This window comes from Palaemon carinicauda, chromosome 10 (assembly GCF_036898095.1).
Source record: "Palaemon carinicauda isolate YSFRI2023 chromosome 10, ASM3689809v2, whole genome shotgun sequence".
Taxonomy (NCBI): domain Eukaryota; kingdom Metazoa; phylum Arthropoda; class Malacostraca; order Decapoda; family Palaemonidae; genus Palaemon; species Palaemon carinicauda.
Window position 1 is genome coordinate 135,897,862 of NC_090734.1, and position 18,323 is coordinate 135,916,184.

Below are 18,323 nucleotides of genomic sequence, written 5' to 3' on the forward strand. Positions count from 1 at the left end.
TTCAGGAACGAGAGCAGCCAGGTTGTCTTCCAAGGAGAGCACCAGGAAAGCCCTGGAGACCTTCCTCCTTTCGGGCACCCGCACCATTGAGTTTCTGGCCCACCAAGTCTCGAACTTGTGGGCCAATTCGATCTTGAAACGACGTGATGCAGTGGCAGAAAGGTTCCATTCGAAGGTCCCGGCCGTCGAAGTCAGCAGGCTCAGACATGCTTCCCTTTTGGGAAAGAGTGTTTGAGACCAAAGATGTGGAACAGGCAGCTGAGAGGTGGAGGAAATCCAATCAGGACTCTCTCTTCCAAAGGGCTCTCACAACGAAGCCCTACAAACCTCCAGCACCTCGACAACCTCGCCCGTCCAAGACGACGAAACCGGCAGTGGCAGCAAAGACGACGGTGTCCAAACAGCAGCCCTTTCCTGTCAAAGACAAGAAAGGCAAAAAGTCCTCCAGGGGAGGCAAGAATCCTAGAGGGAGTGGCCGAGGCCGCAAACGCTAGGATTGGCAGTCCCCCTGCATGTCCACCAGTGGGGGGGATGCCTACAAAGTTGCGCAATCAGGTGGCAGCAATTTGGGGCCGATTCCTGGACGATTTCCGTAGTCAGTCAGGGATATCACGTCCCGTTCACAACATCTCTACCTCCCCTGACAGCGAATCCAGTGTCGTTGAGCTCCTATGCCATGGGATCGGCAAAGGGGCTAGCCCTACGGGCAGAAGTCGAGACCATGTTAAAGAAGGATGCTCTCCAAGAGGTCGTCGACGGTTCCCCAGGCTTCTTCAGTCGACTCTTTCTTGTAAAGAAGGCGTCTAGAGGCTGGAGACCAGTCATCGACCTCTCAGCTCTGAACAGGTTTGTCAAACAAACACCGTTCAGCATGGAGACAGCAGACACGGTCAGACTGGCAGTGAGACCACAAGACTTCATGTGTACACAGGATCTGAAGGACGCGTACTTCCAGATCCCAATCCATCCGTCTTCAAGGAAGTACTTGAGATTCAGCCTAGACAACAAGATCTACCAGTTCAAGGTGCTGTGTTTCGGTCTCTCCAGAGCACCTCAGGTATTCACCAGAGTGTTCACCCTGATCTCTTCGTGGGCACACAGGATCGGCATCCGTCTCCTCCGCTATTTGGACGACTGGCTGATCCTGGCAGACTCGGAGTCGACCCTTCTTCGACACCGGGACAAGCTTCTGGGACTTTGCCAAGATCTAGGGATCATGGTAAATCTCGATAAGTCTTCTCTGCTTCCAACTCAACGACTGGTATATCTAGGCATGCTGATAGACACCATTCTCCACAAATCCTTTCCATCAGACGACAGGATAGCAAGGCTGAGGAGGGTCGCAGATCCTTTCCTCAGACGAGAAGAACTCCCAGACCAATCGTGGTTACGTCTCCTCGGTCATCTTTCTTCTCTGGCCCGTCTAGTTCCAAATGGTCGCCTCAGGATGAGATCCCTGCAATGGCGGCTCAAGTCCCGGTGGAATCAAGGTCACGATTCCCCGTTCGTTTTGGTCCCTATGGGTCCTGCGGAACGGATGGACCTTCAGTGGTGGGTGACAGACGAAAACCTACGAAAGGGAGTGGCTCTTCTCGTCCTCCCCCCGAAATTGATGCTGTTCTCGGACGCCTCAAAAGAAGGGTGAGGGGCCCACATTCTGAACCACAGGACCTCAGGTCTATGGTCAGAATCAGAAAAGTGCCTCCATATAAACCTGCTAGAAATGAAGGCCGTATATCTGGCACTTCAGCAGTTCCAACAGTACCTGGCGGGTCACTCTGTGGTGGTGATGATCGATAACACCACGGTAGTGGCTTACATCAACAAGCAGGGAGGTACCTTTTCGGAACAGCTATCCCATCTTGCAGTAGAGATACTGAGATGGACCGAAGTCCACTCGATTCCACTATTGGCTCGCTTCATTCCGGGCAAGAGGAATGTGCTCGCCAACAGTCTGAGCAGGGCATCCCAGATAGTGAGTACTGAGTGGTCTTTAGATCCTCTAGTAGCCAACAAAGTCCTGACTTTGTGGGGTCCCCCGACGGTAGATCTGTTCGCGACAACCTTGAATTTCAAGCTTCCGCTGCACTGCTCCCCAGTCCCGGACCCCAAGGCACTCTGGCAAGATGCCTTCCAACAACGGTGGGACGACATCGACGTTTACGCCTTTCCCCCGTTCTGTCTGATGAGAAGGGTACTCAACAAGACCAGAATATCGGTCAACCTGTCAATGACCTTAGTAGCTCCGCTATGGCATCATGCAGAGTGGTTCCCTGACCTTCTGCAGCTCCTGATGGAACTCCCGAGAGAACTCCCTCCTCGACACGAGCTACTCAGACAACCACTCACCAACATCTTCCACATAGCCGTAGCATCGCTGCGGCTTCACGCCTAGAGACTATCCAGCGTCTCCTCACAGAGAGAGGCTTTTCGCAACAGCCTGCGAAAGTCATCCGCAGGGGTCTACGAGGCGAAGTGGAGAGTCTTCTGTGGTTGGTGTCGTGGAAGGGGTATCTCTCCACTCGATGCCACTATACCAGCAATACTGTAGCGGAGTTTCTCGTGTATTTGCGAGAAGAAATGTGCCTTTCAGTCTCGGCAGTGAAAGGCTATCGCTCAGCCTTAAGTCTTGCCTTCAGGCTGAAAGGAATGGACATTTCCTCCTCGCTGGAACTTTCTCTACTCATACGAAGTTATGAACTTACCTGCCCTCAGTCAGAAGTGAGACCTCCTCCATGGAACGTGGTTCGAGTCCTCAGGTCTCTTAAGAGACCCCCTTTCGAACCATTACGCCAGGCTTCAGATCGCCACCTGACTTGGAAGACGGTGTTCCTACTGGCTTTGACCTCGGCCAAGGGAGTCGGTGAACTTCATGGTCTCTCGTATGACATCGCCCATTCAAGGGGATGGGTGGAGGTAACGTTCAGATTCGTCCCTGAGTTTGTGGCTAAGACTCAAAATCCAGGAGTGCCGGACCCTCGGTTCGACTCTTTCCGGATTTCGAGTCTCCGTTCTGTAACAGATGACCCAGACCATCTACTGTGTCCAGTAAGGAGTCTGACGCTCTACCTTAAGAGAACAGCTGCAATTCGTCCTCGGGTGCAAACATTGTTCGTGAGCACAGGAAGGACGAAGAGGAGGGTCACTAAGAATACAATCTCAGCATGGATTCGCAGGGTTATCCATCATTCCCTGAATCCCGACCCTCCTCCGTCACGTCGCCCTAGAGCACATGATGTCAGGGGCATCGCTACGTCCCTGGCATTCAAGAGAAACTACTCAGTGACGCAGGTTCTACAAGCAGGGGTTTGGAAGCGTCAAACGACCTTCACAGCCCACTACCTGCAAGACGTGACCCACAGGAGGCTTGATACGTTCTCTATCGGCCCTGTGGTGGCTGCACAACAGCTGGTTTAAACCTCAGGCTCCTTAATGGACAAGTAGCAGAATTTTGAGGGCATTGTTACCTGGTTTTAGTCTGCATGAATGAAAAGGTATGCCTGGCCCTTATTCTTTTCTTCATTCTCCCCTCTCTTGGGGAAAGCAGCATCCTGGGTTCTCTGCACAGCTGACCTCAAAGCACTGCAGGTAAACCATGTTTCCTTGTGTTCCTAGTATTAAGGTAATACTGTCACGTCCCCATATCTTTACGAGGTGGTATTGGGAACGTCCTAACGTAGAATTCCATCTAAAGGACTCCAGGTCAACTTCCTAGGACGAGTCACACTTCATTCCTTCACACACAAACTTACATAGGCCACGGTTCTTGCAGAGCAAGGCACTTGCGAGGTGCAGGGACTCCTTATCTTGAGTACAGCGAGGGGGTAGTAAACCCTCGTTAAAATTCTAATGGCTCGTCATTTCAGCTACGCCGAAAGTAATACCCTATTTAAATAGCTAAGGTTTGTATGGTTAGGAAAAATACAAATTATCTACGAATTTGTCATATTACTTTTATTTTACAGATTTTAGCAACATGTCCTGATATCAAATGGCACATGATAGGGCCTCTTCAGAGTAATAAAGTTAACAAGGTATGTTTTCTAAGACTTCATATAATGGTGTAGAAATAAATTTAGTCTTGCTTGTCTTGTTTCATAATTTTAAAAGCTCTTTCAAGCTCTGATTGATATGATGGTGAAATTTTATGCCTTCTAATATTGTACAAATTTTATACATTTCTACCCTTCCTGCGTAGGTTGTAGGTGTACCAAATCTCTACTGTATCGAGACCATACATACAGCTAAATTAGCTACAGCGGTCAACAATGCAGCCGGCAAGACATTAAAAGACCAAAAGCTTGCGGTTTATATTCAAGTTAATACCAGTGGTGAAGAAAGTAAGTGTTATATTGAATCTATCATTTGCAATATTTATATATATAGTAACTGTACATGATTGATCTTTGTTTTTTAAAAATCATATTTGTTATGAATAAGAAATATTGTACTGTGCAGTACTGTACTTGTTTTGCCTTTAGCGGAAATTTTTACACAAAGAAATCTTGGTAATACTGTATATACATTCTCATCTTTTGTCCGTCAATAATTGTCATGGAATGTCTGGTATTATACAGTACTGTATTTCTATTTGAAGTAACTGTTGTGAGCGTATAGTCGGTCCTCAATTTTCGCATGGGTTAAGTAGCAGAGGTCACCGCAGAACTTGAAAAATCACTTAATATTGGTGCTGTTTGGTCATTTGACTCATCACCCCCTTCATCAACAGACAGGTGCCATGTAGTTGACTAACGCCTTAAATAGTTCACTGTCATTTTCACATAATTTCAATAGGTGGTATACAGTGTTGCTCTGTATATTATTGTACTCTCCAGTAATTGTACATTACTATCACTACAACAGTACACTAGTACAGTATGGTAGCTAAGGTGAGACGACTCATCATTTACGTCTAATTGCTGTTTGTGCATCGTTACAGTACCGCCCTATGGTACACTATACATAATAAAATGCTTGTTTCTAGTTAACAGTACTCATTTATATTGTAATGTATATTACTGATGACATGAAAATCCCAAAAATATGATCATAACGGAGTAAGCAATAAATATAATATCAATGCACAAATACATAAAAATAATTAATGAATTAAAAGCGAAATCACGTAAGTAAGGTTAGGCATGCAGAAAAAATATGGCGAGAGAGGGACTCGGGCGAGTAAAAAGGGAGGAGCATGACGCCATCAGGAGATGGAAAGCAGGGGTACCAACCTAGTTACTGAAGCGGTAGATCGAACAGTAAAAACAACAAAATACGCGAGAGTCCCACTCGAACCAAACGTAAAACTAGGTGGAGCGTAATAAAACAAAAGGTTTTACTAATAATAAGTGAGATGGTCGAAATTAAAGCTCCTAGAACTAGCGAAACAATCTCAATGGTGACGCTATCCACCAACATGCACGAATGCAGGCATACCAACATAACCTACTCCTGATGAAACGCTAACACCGATATCATAGGATAACATAAAATAAATGCTATATGAAAGCATAAAGTCGGTGTACTAAATGAATATTGCTATATGAAAGCATAAAGTCGGTGTACTAAATGAATATAAGGAAAAAACTCCTAAAGGATCGAACGAATATAAAAGACGGACGAACTAACGAGACAAAGGGCAGAGGCGAAAGTAAGAACGGGGACGCCGCTCATATATAAACACTTCTCAATAATAAAAACAAAGATGACACTGCCCAATCTCGTTAAAAACTCATGGATAAGGTACTTAACTTCGATGGGGTATCTTGGGAATCGGCCATCGAGAGAAAGTTGATGATAAATCCAATGAAACACACGAGAATAAAAAACTTGGACTTATATCAAACAGGTGCTTGAAAGGAGTGATGGGCAAGCGTGGGTTGAGTTAGTAGTACTGGTCTGCGAGGCAGGGGAGGTTGAACGGCACCTCACTATTGGGGGATTTCGAAGAGGAGAAGTCTAAATGGTACGAGACCTCTGGTATTTCGCCCCAGTCTATACCGACACCATTAGGTGAGCGAGCTAGTTCAACCTAGCATTCCTTTACATTTTTTCTCTGGTAATATTAGCAGTTATATTCCTTTGAAATGGTGCTTAAGGAGCATTTCACTGGGCGGCACAGGTCTCTCGCCCAGAAATAGATTTTTCCTTCGTCAAAATCCCTTTACTGTACTATCACTACAGTACTGTTTAATTAGCTAAAGTGAGAATACACATCACTGGCAAGTCTTCACATGATTGCTTCACCACTCTGGTCAAGTGTTACTTTCTTAAAATCGTTACAGGTTCTTTTAATGAGTAAAATAAATATCAACAACACCAATTGGTATATGGGAAATGAATATAGAAAGAAACACACGAAAAAACACAACACGTTTATTCACAAACTTACAAAGAAAACTGTTACTTCTTCGGTTACTTTAACTGACAAATCAAACCAATCAAACACCAACAGAAAAGGGGAACAGTTAGTAATGTAGAAATACTTAAGGAATAGTTTTCTGCAGCTGCTGAGACGATACTGGTATGGAGACTTCAGGCTCGAGAACGTTGCAGAAGTGCGGCTGAAGTTCAGAGGAAACTGGCACGATGACCAGATTCGAAGACGTCACAAAACGGGTGGCATCAAGATGGGACATCAGAGGTATTCTTTCAAGAATTCGATGATACTGTTGGAGTAAGGCTTGAGAACGTTGCAGGAGGACGGCTGAAGTTCAGTTGTAACTGGCACGATGACCGGATTCGAAGACTTCACAAAAGGGGTGGCATCAAGAAGGGACATCAGAGGTCTTCTTCCAAGGATTCGATGATACTGTTGAATGAAGGCAGGCTGCAAGCAGTGTTGGCTACTTTTTGTCACAAGCAGAGAGGGCTGGCTGCTTCAATTTGTCTCTTCTTCTTGGCAATAGAAAGATCTTTTGAAGATAGGCTTTTGTTGTCTGAAGGGAAGGTTAGAATGTGGCTCTATCAGACTTCTGGTCTTCTCTGTTTCTTATCTTGCTAGGACTTGGATCTTATCTGCTTTGGACATAGTTCCTCTCTTGTCTTATGTCCTATCCTATCTCCCTTGGACAATCTCTTCTTGAAGTTTATATACCCATGTATGGGCGGAGTTAATTACAGTGGGCAGTGGTCATCTCCATAGAAGAGGTTCTTTTTAACAATTCTGCATCTCTATTGGCTTAGTCAAAAACGCCCACTTCGATCACGACATGGCAGCACGTGTCCTTCCATGATGACATATATCCTAAACAATGATTTCCCTCAGGCTCGGTTTCTCAAAATATCTTGGTCAAAGCAGGACAGTTCCCTTATCACGGCAGGCGCTCTCGGCGAGGCTTGGTTTACTTTCAAAATGCTGGCGATAGTGGAATGATAACAGGTTTTAATAAACAGGGCCGTTGTCGAATCTCATCTTGCCTCGCTGCTCGCACTTTGGGAATAGATATTTTTGTCTTTAAAATATCTCCTTTAAAAGTATTATATCTACCCATGACATCAAGTCATAACTTATAACTACATACATTGGTGGTAGTTCTTTTCAATAAATGTACTGTACTGAAGTTTACACATATAAGGTACTCCTCACTTATCAGTGTACTTGGTTAAGGGCATCTTGAAGTTACCACGATCCCTATGATATAGAACACAGTACTCTCTTCATTTTTGTTTGCTGAGTGCAATTTTATGTTCTATATTATTTGTAGTCTTATCTTTGTAGTTGAGTATCTTTTTTTTTGAAAGATGAATATTATATTTATAGAACCTCCCTTTCCTGCCTTGAATAGGATAAGCCTCCTTGCCCTCAGAGAGCTGCTCTCTTGCAACTGGAGGGAATAATGAAGTTTGCACATTGACCGATTCATTCTGGGTCTGTCAAGCGCAGTGTGTGTTTAGTGTGACAGCTACTGCTTTGGCATCATTTGTAGGAAAACGGTCCCACCCTCGCAAATTACATCTGCGAGGGAGTGACAGAGATCACCTGGTAATTGTTTCCCCAGGACTCGCTCGATGGGCCGTTAGACCGGTATGGCAGATACTTTTGACATACTGGAGCAGGTAACAAATCCTCCAGCAAGAGTAAAAAGTGTTGGACCACCTCCCTGGTGTCTTCCATTGGACACTGGAGTGACCTTGAGTCGATTGATGTCCTGCTTTGCTCTTTATCTCTGGTAGTTCCCGAGAAAGATAGTCTCTATGATTGCAGTCAAAGAGAATGTCTCCGGCTAGAGCTCTTTACAGCTGACCACAGACTGCCTAGCCTGCCTCATGTTGAAGAAGCTCCTCAATAGAGGTTGGATCCCTCCTCCTTGGGGGATTGGTCCATCCTTGAAAGAGAGCTTTGAACAGTCTTGTCTACCCTGGGACTTTGGTCTTAGGTTGGGATGTCACTTATCCTCAGGGCACTGGTGTATGCACCTGTTAACGTGAGAGTGCATCATGGAGATCTTTTGTTCAGTATTGTCTTTTTTTCTGCATCAGTAGTAAAGTAGGAGAATTTCAGGTTTTTCATCATTTCAAACTTTTAAGGGTGGGGCAGCTCTTTTGTCTCGCAGACTTGAGTGATGAAGACCCAGTACCAGCCCATCTTGAACACTGGTTTGGGACCTTCTTGATTATATCTTTCTGTGTAAGTTGACATGAAGATGTCTGGTGTTCATCAGGGGACTACAATGCTACTTGAGGAGGACTTGACACCTCCCAGGCAAATGTTGCAGCCTTCTCATTAGCTCCAAGCTGGAACAAGAAGGAAGTGCCCAGATATTGTTCCATCTGACTTTGTGAAGCTACTTGCTTGCAGATGCAATTTTTTATCAGTGGGTACCTCTTCCAATTCAAGGAAGAACTTGCAAAACTAGTCCTGTAGCTTTCCAGTTTACCTTTTGGCATACTTGGAGATGAAAAATGGGTCTGAAGGTGTCAGACCACCTATGCCTCTGTATCTTGCGGATTTGCCCACAAGCCTTCCTAAGGTCGTGAGGTGACAGCGTTGTAGTTCTTAACACTTCCAGCTCCCTCACAGAACTTTGTATGCATCCCATATAAGGTATCACGTTTGGCATAAGTCTCTAGGAGAGGTAGAATGACTAGCTCTTTTTACCTCTTTCTTGTTCCCCTCTCAAGGAGATGCAGCAACTGTTACACGCTGGCAAAACGTCTCATTGATGAGTTGCATAATAGAGCACCTTTCTTGCAGACTACATCTACCAAAAAGCAATTCCATCTCGCTGGAAAAGGAGAGAATGATTCAGTGTCATACCAAACATTGCTCTTGATGTGCCTAGTTTGATGCTGCCGACCCCATTTCCCTTTTAGGAAGGTATGTTTTCATGCCTTTATACTGGCTTCCTTTTAAGCCAGAACTGGCCGAGACCCTAACAGCTCCTACATCCCTATGATTAGCATCTAGGATGTTATTGGATTTCCTTTCCTTAATCCCATACAGGACCAGGAGGGATGATATGTCCAAAAAGGAAAAGAATCTTCCAATTTGGTTCTGGGGGACCCCCTCCTACCAGTGAGACTCACTATTTTAAAGGTTGGAAGGTTTGTAATTGCATAGGGACAAATGAAATAAGTCATTTGTGGTTTCCTAGCTATACAAACCTGAGTATTTTGAATGAAATTTCCCTCCTCAACTACCTCTGATTCCTAGCTTTTTTAAGAGCAGTCTTTAAGCATTATACAATTTTATGGAATTTCCCCTTCTTCATTTTCATTTCATTTATAGCAAAGGGTAAAATATTTCATCCTAGGTCAGGTCTGCTCATCTTTATTATGGTATTGAAAGCATTACCCCATGCATTGTCTTGATCATTTTGAAGTAAATAAAAAAGAAAACTATCATGTCTTTACCACATCTAGGTCCATAAAATTTTGTTTTTTAATTCTTCCCTTAATTTCATTATGATTTACTTGCTATCAAATGTTCATATTTTCTCCTGGGTGCAGGGACATGGTCCGGTACTAAGATTAATCTTCTCTGGAAGAAGTTATTTATATGAAGCAGAGAAATAAAAGGGAAAGATATCAATGGCCTTTTTTATATTCTCTGATGTGACCCACAGCATCACTGGTGAAGCAGGTTTTTGAGAATGGAGTGTACAAAGGCATGGGTTCTAAGCAAAATTTTGGGATACATTAGTAAAAAATATGCGAGTGCAATTTTTACATGCTCGCTTTAGAAAAAAAACCACCATTGGTTTACTGTCAAAAATGCTTGCTTGCTTCTGAGCAAAGATGAACTATTGGTTTACACTTCAATGCCTGAGCACATCGCACATTTTGTTGTAGCAAATAACGCTGGCCTTTAGAACAGGGGTCCCTATTCAACACTAATATAAGAGAGCAACTAGCTTGCCTGGATAGATGTTGACAAGTATGCTGAAGCATGGCAGGTAATTAAGTCAGCGTTGAATGCTAGAAACGATAGCCTGAGAGGTTGAACAGATACTAAGTTGGCATGGAAATTACAAATAGAAAAAATACTGAAACATAAGACAAAATCATTTACATCAGTTAAAGGAAGAAATCAGCTAGCAGTACAAAAAAGGAAAAAGCATTTTTAATGGAATTCTCCAATGTGTTTTGAATAAATTTTTTTTCTTTTAAATGCCATAAATTCTCTTGTCGGGGGAAGCAACAGTTCCAAAGTACGCAACACAAATAACTATGGTAGGAATGACAGAAGGGAAAAAAGTCAGATCACAGTAAATGAGTAACATAATCATAACTAAAGCTGGCTCAGTAGAAACCATAATTACTGATGATGACAGTCTAAATGGTGAAATTGGGAGAACTGTTTCTGCTCTGAAATTGTTCAAATGAAGTGGAATATGTATCTCATCTGAGGGTATAGGTATACACAGTGAGCCTATTTTCAGTCATGATTCAAAAAGATAGTGCAACTTGGATTTTATGTATGTAAATAAGGCTGCATTTGATTAATATGTTTGTATTGATATTTTTATTCTATTTTCCTTTATTTACAGAAACCTGGTAATTTTTTTTCAAGCAGAATAGTTGATGAATTATAAATATTTAATTTAATTAAATATTAGGTTTTCAATATTAATCTTACCCGATGATCACGTAGCTGCAACTCTGTTGCTCGACAGAAAAAACCTACGGTCGGGATACGCCAGCGATTGCTATACAGGTGGGGGTGTACAACAACAGCGCCATCTGTCGAGTAGGTACTCAGGTACTTCTTGTCAACAAGAACCAATTTTTCCTCTGTCGTGCCAATGGCAGGACCTACTAAATACGCCGTCCCTAACTGGATTTGTTTTCACAACGATTTGGTGAAGTACACTATTCCAGTTTTGAGCTTTCGCTATGCAGGGGTTTTATCTTCATTTCAAACTTGAATTCGTTTTCGATAGATTTAATTATGGTGACGAAGAGAGTATGGACTCTCTTTCACTTTTTAATGGCCGACCCTTCCCTTAGACGGAAGTGTGTTTAGGTTTTTGGTAATTTTGCTTAACACGTTGTAGATCCATTTATTTTATTTCTCTCCGCCTTTTTAGGCCTCTTCGGTTAACTTTTCAATTATTATAAACTTATAAAAAATAAATTTTTATGTTTGTTTATATGCGACCTTTCCTAATAGTAGGCGGTCCTAACTTGGAACCGAAGTTAATTAACATTGAGCCCGTTATATCGTATTTAACCTTTAAAGAATTTAATACTTTTTTAATTTTAATGTTTTATGGAAGAATTTCTTTGATAGTCTCGTACTGTTTTCAAAGATGAACTAACGTTTAGTTTTTAGTCTCCGCAGTTGTTGACGTTCAGAACGTTCAACTTGCGCTCTATCGTTACGATAGAGAGAGAGTGTTTCACGGTTTCACTTTGCAGTAAGAGTAAACCGATTCTAGCGTTTCGTTCATTCTTTCTTAGCTTAAAGAGTTTAAATTCTAAATAAAGGAAATTTTTATTTGGGAAACCTTTCAGTTTTTTCCTTTAGCAAATAACATGTTTTTTACGATATATAATTGGGCTCTTCTCTCAGGTGCTAAATCAAGAGAGAAGAGAGAGAGAGATAGAGACGGAGGGAGAGAGAGGAGAATAAACGTTTCGTTCAAGCGGGTAACGTTGTTCTCGTTTTTTACTCTTCTCCCTAGTCGCTGTAGGGGAAGAAGGTAAAACGTTTCTAGGGTTTTATTCTTGTTCCCAGGCTTTATGCGGTGAGAGATTGTAAACGTAGTTTATTTGTTCTAGTGTTTAGTCTCTTTTCCAGCCACTGAATTCTTTATCTTTATTTATGTTTTTCTGTTGCATTGTAAACTGTTTTCGCAATTACTACCTTTTAATGAAGGATAGGATTGCGTGTTTCAGGTAGAAATCAGTTAAAGTTTCGATTTCAGTGAAATAAGTGCAAACAGAAAATCAAAAGTGATAAAGTGATATGCGCAAAGTGTTACAGTGTTGCGTCCGAGGGTTCGTCTGTTCGTGCCAGTTGTTCACCTAGTCCGGGACCTCTTACAAGCTCCCAAGCCCAGGGGAGAAGTAATGTCGAACGACTTATGGGTTCCACAGGCCTTGATCGACGAACAGACGTTTTTCCCTCCGTGGTTTCGGGCGTATCTACACACGTTTGCCGACGTGATCGCCCCACCCACACAAAGACGAGAGAGCCCATTTATTCCTCGTCTGCGGAAGAGGTTTCTCGTAAGAAACCATGGACCAAATCTTGCAGCTTTTAAGTGCAAGTCGGTCCCTTCCGCGCAAGTCCAACGGCCTAGGTGTAGCCACTGGGTCAGTTCGGACTCGCTGCAGTCATCCGACGACTGCACACCTCCCAAGAGAGGCAAGGTGGTACCACAACAGGCAGTAACTCCGTCTGTTGCCGCACCAGCTGTTTTAGACCCTCAGTCACGACGGACAGTAGCTCCGTCTGTTGCCGTTTTTTTGTAGACCCTAAGTGGTCTTTACTGCAGTCTATGCAGACTCAGTTAGCTGCGGTTATGCAGGAGTTTCGTGCGGAGAAGGTTGACTCTGCTCTCGTTAGCCTACAACCTGCCACTGTTGTGCGCCCAGCTCACGCTGAGGCTGCCTTCTCCCTCACTCCGGCTGCGGAGAGCTCCACCTCCGATGCGCAATCGACCCTGCCAGACGCATGTTAACGTTAGCCGACGTGCGGCTCCCTCCGTTAACATGCGTGAGCTACCGCATCAGCAGTGGGAAGGTGGAGTCAAGCTGCCGTGTTTTGACGCGATGCGTTAGTTTCCGCAACCCACGGCAGTCCCCACCACGCACCACCACTCCGCTTTAGTTGTTGCCTGCTCCCACACTCCGACTGCGGAGAAGGTTGACGATGCACCCGTTTGCCTACAACCTGCCACGGTTGTGCGCCCAACATGGCTGCCTGCTCCCACACTCTTGTTGTGAGAGCTCCTCCACCCATGCGCAGTCGGCCCTGCCAGACGTATGCTGACTCCCACAGACACACGGAGCACTCCGTTGCCGTGCGTGAGCTACCACAAGCTGCCGTGTTTTGACACGGTGTGTCAGCCTCCGCAACCCACTGTGGTTACCGCCACTCACCCGCAGCAGACTAGTCAGTCAGGAGTTGAGGCTTCCCCACACAGCTTTGGTTGTTGCCAGCTCACAGACTGTCAAGCAGTTACATGACGTTGCCTTCTGGTCTGCTACTAATGCACCAGTGCTGTATGTCCTCACGCACCTGTTGTGGTTGACAGTTCAGTTTTTGACAGTTCACAGACTGTCAAGCAGTTACATAACGTTGCCTTCTGGTCTGCTGCTTTTGCACCAGTGAGACCCTCACTGAAATAACCTAGCCTTTCTCGGACATGGTTCCTATAGATGAGAAAGTGCTGTTCTCCCTCCTTCTGATATTCCTTTGAGGACTCTGTCATTTGGAGAGGAGCCTTAAGCTGCTTAGCCTCCTATGGACTTTAATTAAAGCATAACAAGGCTTCCAGGGATGATAAATGGTTCCGCTTCAGTCGCTAACCCCGTCTGTTGCCACACCTGCTCCCATGGACCCTAATGGGCTTTGTTGCAAGACATGCAGTCCAAGCTTGTGTCCTTGTTAGAGGATTTTTTACGGAGAAGAACCTTCTAGCCAACAACCTTCCTACCGGTTGGTTGTACGCCCTGTTGACGCTGAGGTATCCTACTCACGTCCGCCAGTTGAGATGGTTCCTCCACCGGTGCGACCCAGTGTGGGTTGCCAGTCGCACGTTGACGTTAAGCGACTCTCGGAGGTGGTTGTGGACGTTCAGTGTGTCACTAGGAAGACGTTCAACAACCAGCAGAGATGACTTGTTGTGACGCAGTGCGGCAACCTCAGCAACCCTGTAGGGGGTTGACTGCACAACCCAGACAGTCTTCACAGTTTCGGGTTGACGCTGTACTTCCTCGCGTCCCCATGGTTGACAGTTCACAGACTGTGCAGCAGTACCATGATCTTGTGTCCGGCTCCGTCACGCATCCAACAGTGCGACCGGATTCAGCGAGTCAGACGTTGCCCACTCCGTTGCCGTTTCCTCATCAGTTTCGAATGAGGAACCCTCTGATGAGGACATTGCTGAACAAGACGATCAACCCCCAGCCCTGCTATCCATCCAGAAGATGCTGAAGAAGGAACACTGCCCTGTCAGGCTGTGGATGAGTCTGGTTAGGACACTGTCATCCGTGGTTCTATTTGTGTCGCTTGGAAGACTACACCTCCGTCCTCTTCTGTATCATCTAGCTTTCTCTGGAAAAGGACTAGACGCTAGAAGCGGTCTCGATCCCGGTTTCCGGTAAGATAAAGTCTGGTCTGACTTGGTGAAAGGACTTTATCAACCTTTGAAAGGGTCTTCCCCTGACTGTTCAGACTCCCAACCACGTTCTCTTCTCGGACGCATCGGACGTAGGCTGGGGTGCGACATTAGGCGGTAGGGAATGCTCGGGATTATGGAACTCGAGTCAAAGGACAATGCATTTCAACTGCAAGAAGCTTCTGGCAGTACGTCTGACCTGGAAAAGCTTCAGGTCTCTCCTTCAAGGCAAAGTGGTGGAGGTGAACACGGTCAACACCCTGCTTTGACGTACATCTCCAAACAAGGAGGGACCTACTCTCTGACATGGTACGAGTTCGCAAGAGACCTCCTCTCCTGTTCAACAGGTCTAGACTTTTCACTAGTAACGAGGTTCATCCAAGGCAACTTGAATGTCATAGCAGATTGTCTCAGTAGGAAGGGACAAATAATTCCAACATATTGGACCCTCCACAAGGATGTATGCAAGAGACTTTGGGCCACCTGGGGCCAGCCAACCATAGATCTCTTCGCAACCTCGATGACCTAGAGGTTCCCAATACTTTGCTCACCTATCCCGGACCCAGCAGTAGTTCATATAGATACCTTTCTACTAGATTGGTCACATCTAGATCTATATGCATTCCCTCCGTTCTAGATTGTCAACAAGGTACTGCAGAAGTTCGCCTCTCACGAGGGGACAAAGTTGACGCTAGTTGCTTCTCTCTGGCCCGCGAGAGAATAACTCACCGAGGTACTTCGATGGCTAGTAGACGTTCCCAGAACACTTCCCCTAAGGGTGGACCTGCTACGTCTGCCACGCGTAAAGAAGGTACTCCAAGGCCTCCACGCTCTTCGTCTGACTGCCTTCTGAATATCGAAAGACTCTCGAGAACTAGAGATTTTTCGAAGGAGGCAACCAGAGCGATTGCTAGAGCAAGGAGAACATCCACCCTTAGAGTCTACCAATCGAAGTGGGAAATCTTCCGAAACTGGTGCAAGTCAGTATCCGTATCCTCGACCAGTACCTCTGTAACTCAAATAGCTGACTTCCTCTTATATCTGAGGAAAGAACGATCTCTTTCAGCTCCCACTATCAAGGGTTACAGAAGCATGTTGGCATCAGTCTTCCGTCACAGAGGCTTAGATCTTTCCAACAATAAAGATCTACAGGACCTCCTTAAGTCTTTTGAGACCACGAAGGAGCGTCGTTTGGTTACACCTGGTTGGAATTTAGACGTGGTTCTAAGATTCCTTATGTCAGACAGGTTCGAACCACTTCAATCAGCCTCCCTGAAAGATCTCACCTTTAAGATTCTTTTCCTGATATGCTTAACCACAGCTAAAAGAGTCAGTGAGATTCATGCCTTCAGCAAGAACATCGGATTCTCATCCGAAACGGCTACATGTTCTACAACTTGGTTTTCTAGCCAAACACGAGCTGCCTTCTCGGCCTTGACCAATATCGTTCGATATTCCAAACTTATCGTATGGTTGGAAATGAACTAGAAGAGTATTATGTCCTGTAAGAGCTCTTAAGTTTTTTTTTTAAAAAACCTTTACGAGGCCCGTCTGAAGCTTTATGGTGTTCAGTTAAGAATCCATCTTTGCCTATGTCAGAGAATTCTTTATCCTATTTTATCAGACTGTTAATACGAGAAGCTCATTCCCTTCTGAATGAGGAAGACCAAGCTTGGCTGAAGGTAAGGACACACGAAGTTAGAGCTGTCACAACTTCCGTGGCCTTTGAACAAAATAGATCTCTGCAAATTATATTCGACGCAACCTATTGGAAAAGCAAATCAGTGTTCGCGTCTTTTATCTTAAGAATGTCCAGTCTCTTTACGAGAACTGCTACACTCTGGGACCATTCGTAGCAACGAGTGCAGTAGTGGTGGGGGCTCCACCACTACAATTCCCTAATTCCAGAACCTTTTTAATCTTTCTCTTGAAATATTTTTGGGTTGTCCGGAAGGCTAAGAAGCCTTTCGCATCCTACTTGATTTGGCGGGTGGTCAAAATCATTTCTTGAGAAGCGCCTAGATTAGAGGTTTTGATGAGGACCTTTAGTATGGGTTGCAACCCTTCATACTTCAGCTCCTAGGAGTCGCTCAGCATCCTATGAGGATCGCGAGGCTCAGTAAGGAAGACGTACTTAAAAAGGCAGAGTAATTGTTCAAGTCGTCTTCCTTACCAGGTACTTATTTATTTTATGTTTGTTATTTTGAATAACGGCTAAAATGAAATACGGGATACTTAGCTTCTTATGTTAACATGTATGCTGGTATCCACCCACCCCCCTGGGTGTGAATCAGCTACATGATCATCGGGTAAGATTAATATTGAAAAATGTTATTTTCCTTAGTAAAATAAATTTTTGAATATACTTACCCGATGATCATGAATTTAAGGACCCTCCCTTCCTCCCCATAGAGACCCAGTGGACCGAGGAGAAAATTGGTTCTTGTTGACAAGAAGTACCTGAGTACCTACTCGACAGATGGCGCTGTTGTTGTACACCCCCACCTGTATAGCGATCGCTGGCGTATCCCGACCGTAGGTTTTTTCTGTCGAGCAACAGAGTTGCAGCTACATGATCATCGGGTAAGTATATTCAAAAATTTATTTTACTAAGGAAAATAACATTTTATGTACTGTACTCTGTATGTAATAGCTTATACTCTTTTAAAATCTAAGTGTGCATCCTCAGAATTCACCACATTTTGGTGTGGTAGTAGTCTCAACATCATAACTGTAAATATTATTTGCAATCCAAATGTAAATTTTCCAAATTTGTATTTATTTAAAGAATAGAAGGAAAGGAGTTACTGTATACACATTTTCTGTCTATGAATGAAGTAGTAATTCTTGATAACAAGAAATGAAATGGAAAAATTACACAGACAATGATTTTGCTGTTATGATAAGACGTAGTATTCAATACCTAATTGCAATTAATGTAAATTTATAATTACAGATAAAAGTGGCATTCACCCTGATAACGTGAATGATTTGGTGACCCATGTATTAAAAAATTGCCCGAACCTGAAGCTAGCTGGCCTAATGACCATTGGAGCCTTTGATCATGACCTCTCAAAGGGACCTAATCCAGATTTTCAGGTACTGTTTAATAATATGAATTAGTATTCATTCAATAGTTAACTCTTTTGTAGCCATTTATTGATTAGATCAAATTCTAATTCTAAACTCTTATATCAAGAACTGGAAATTGTTTTACTGTGGCTTATGTATTTGTTTCTACTTATATACAAACCTTTCATCTTATAAAATGGGGATATATCATCAGGGAACTGGAATGACCCTTTAATCACTAATAAAATAGTTGGTTAACTACAGGTGGCACAAAGGGGAAGTCCCACCCAACCCCCTGGCACAGAATAGCCACTTTTGTCTTGGCCATGGCAGTGTTTCTCTCTTGACTTGTGACATTTTTTTACATTCATTTGTGATAGATTTTTTGTGAGCATTTTTGCTTTAAGCAGTAGCACGCCAAAAGTGGAATATGTAGTTCAATGAATTTTGTTTCTATGA

At 44.0% G+C, this 18,323-nt stretch overlaps 1 protein-coding gene across 3 annotated transcripts in view; it reads left to right on the forward strand.

Annotated features, from left to right (window-relative positions):
• The window catches only part of LOC137648808 (pyridoxal phosphate homeostasis protein), a 392,086-nt gene that overhangs the window by 366,796 nt on the left and 6,967 nt on the right, over window positions 1-18,323 (forward strand). For all 3 annotated transcript variants that reach the window (XM_068381964.1, XM_068381963.1, XM_068381965.1), the window contains exons 4-6: window positions 3,966-4,034; window positions 4,199-4,340; window positions 17,749-17,891. In XM_068381964.1, coding sequence (XP_068238065.1) covers window positions 3,966-4,034; window positions 4,199-4,340; window positions 17,749-17,891 — 354 coding nt within the window. The remainder of the gene's footprint in view (window positions 1-3,965; window positions 4,035-4,198; window positions 4,341-17,748; window positions 17,892-18,323) is intronic.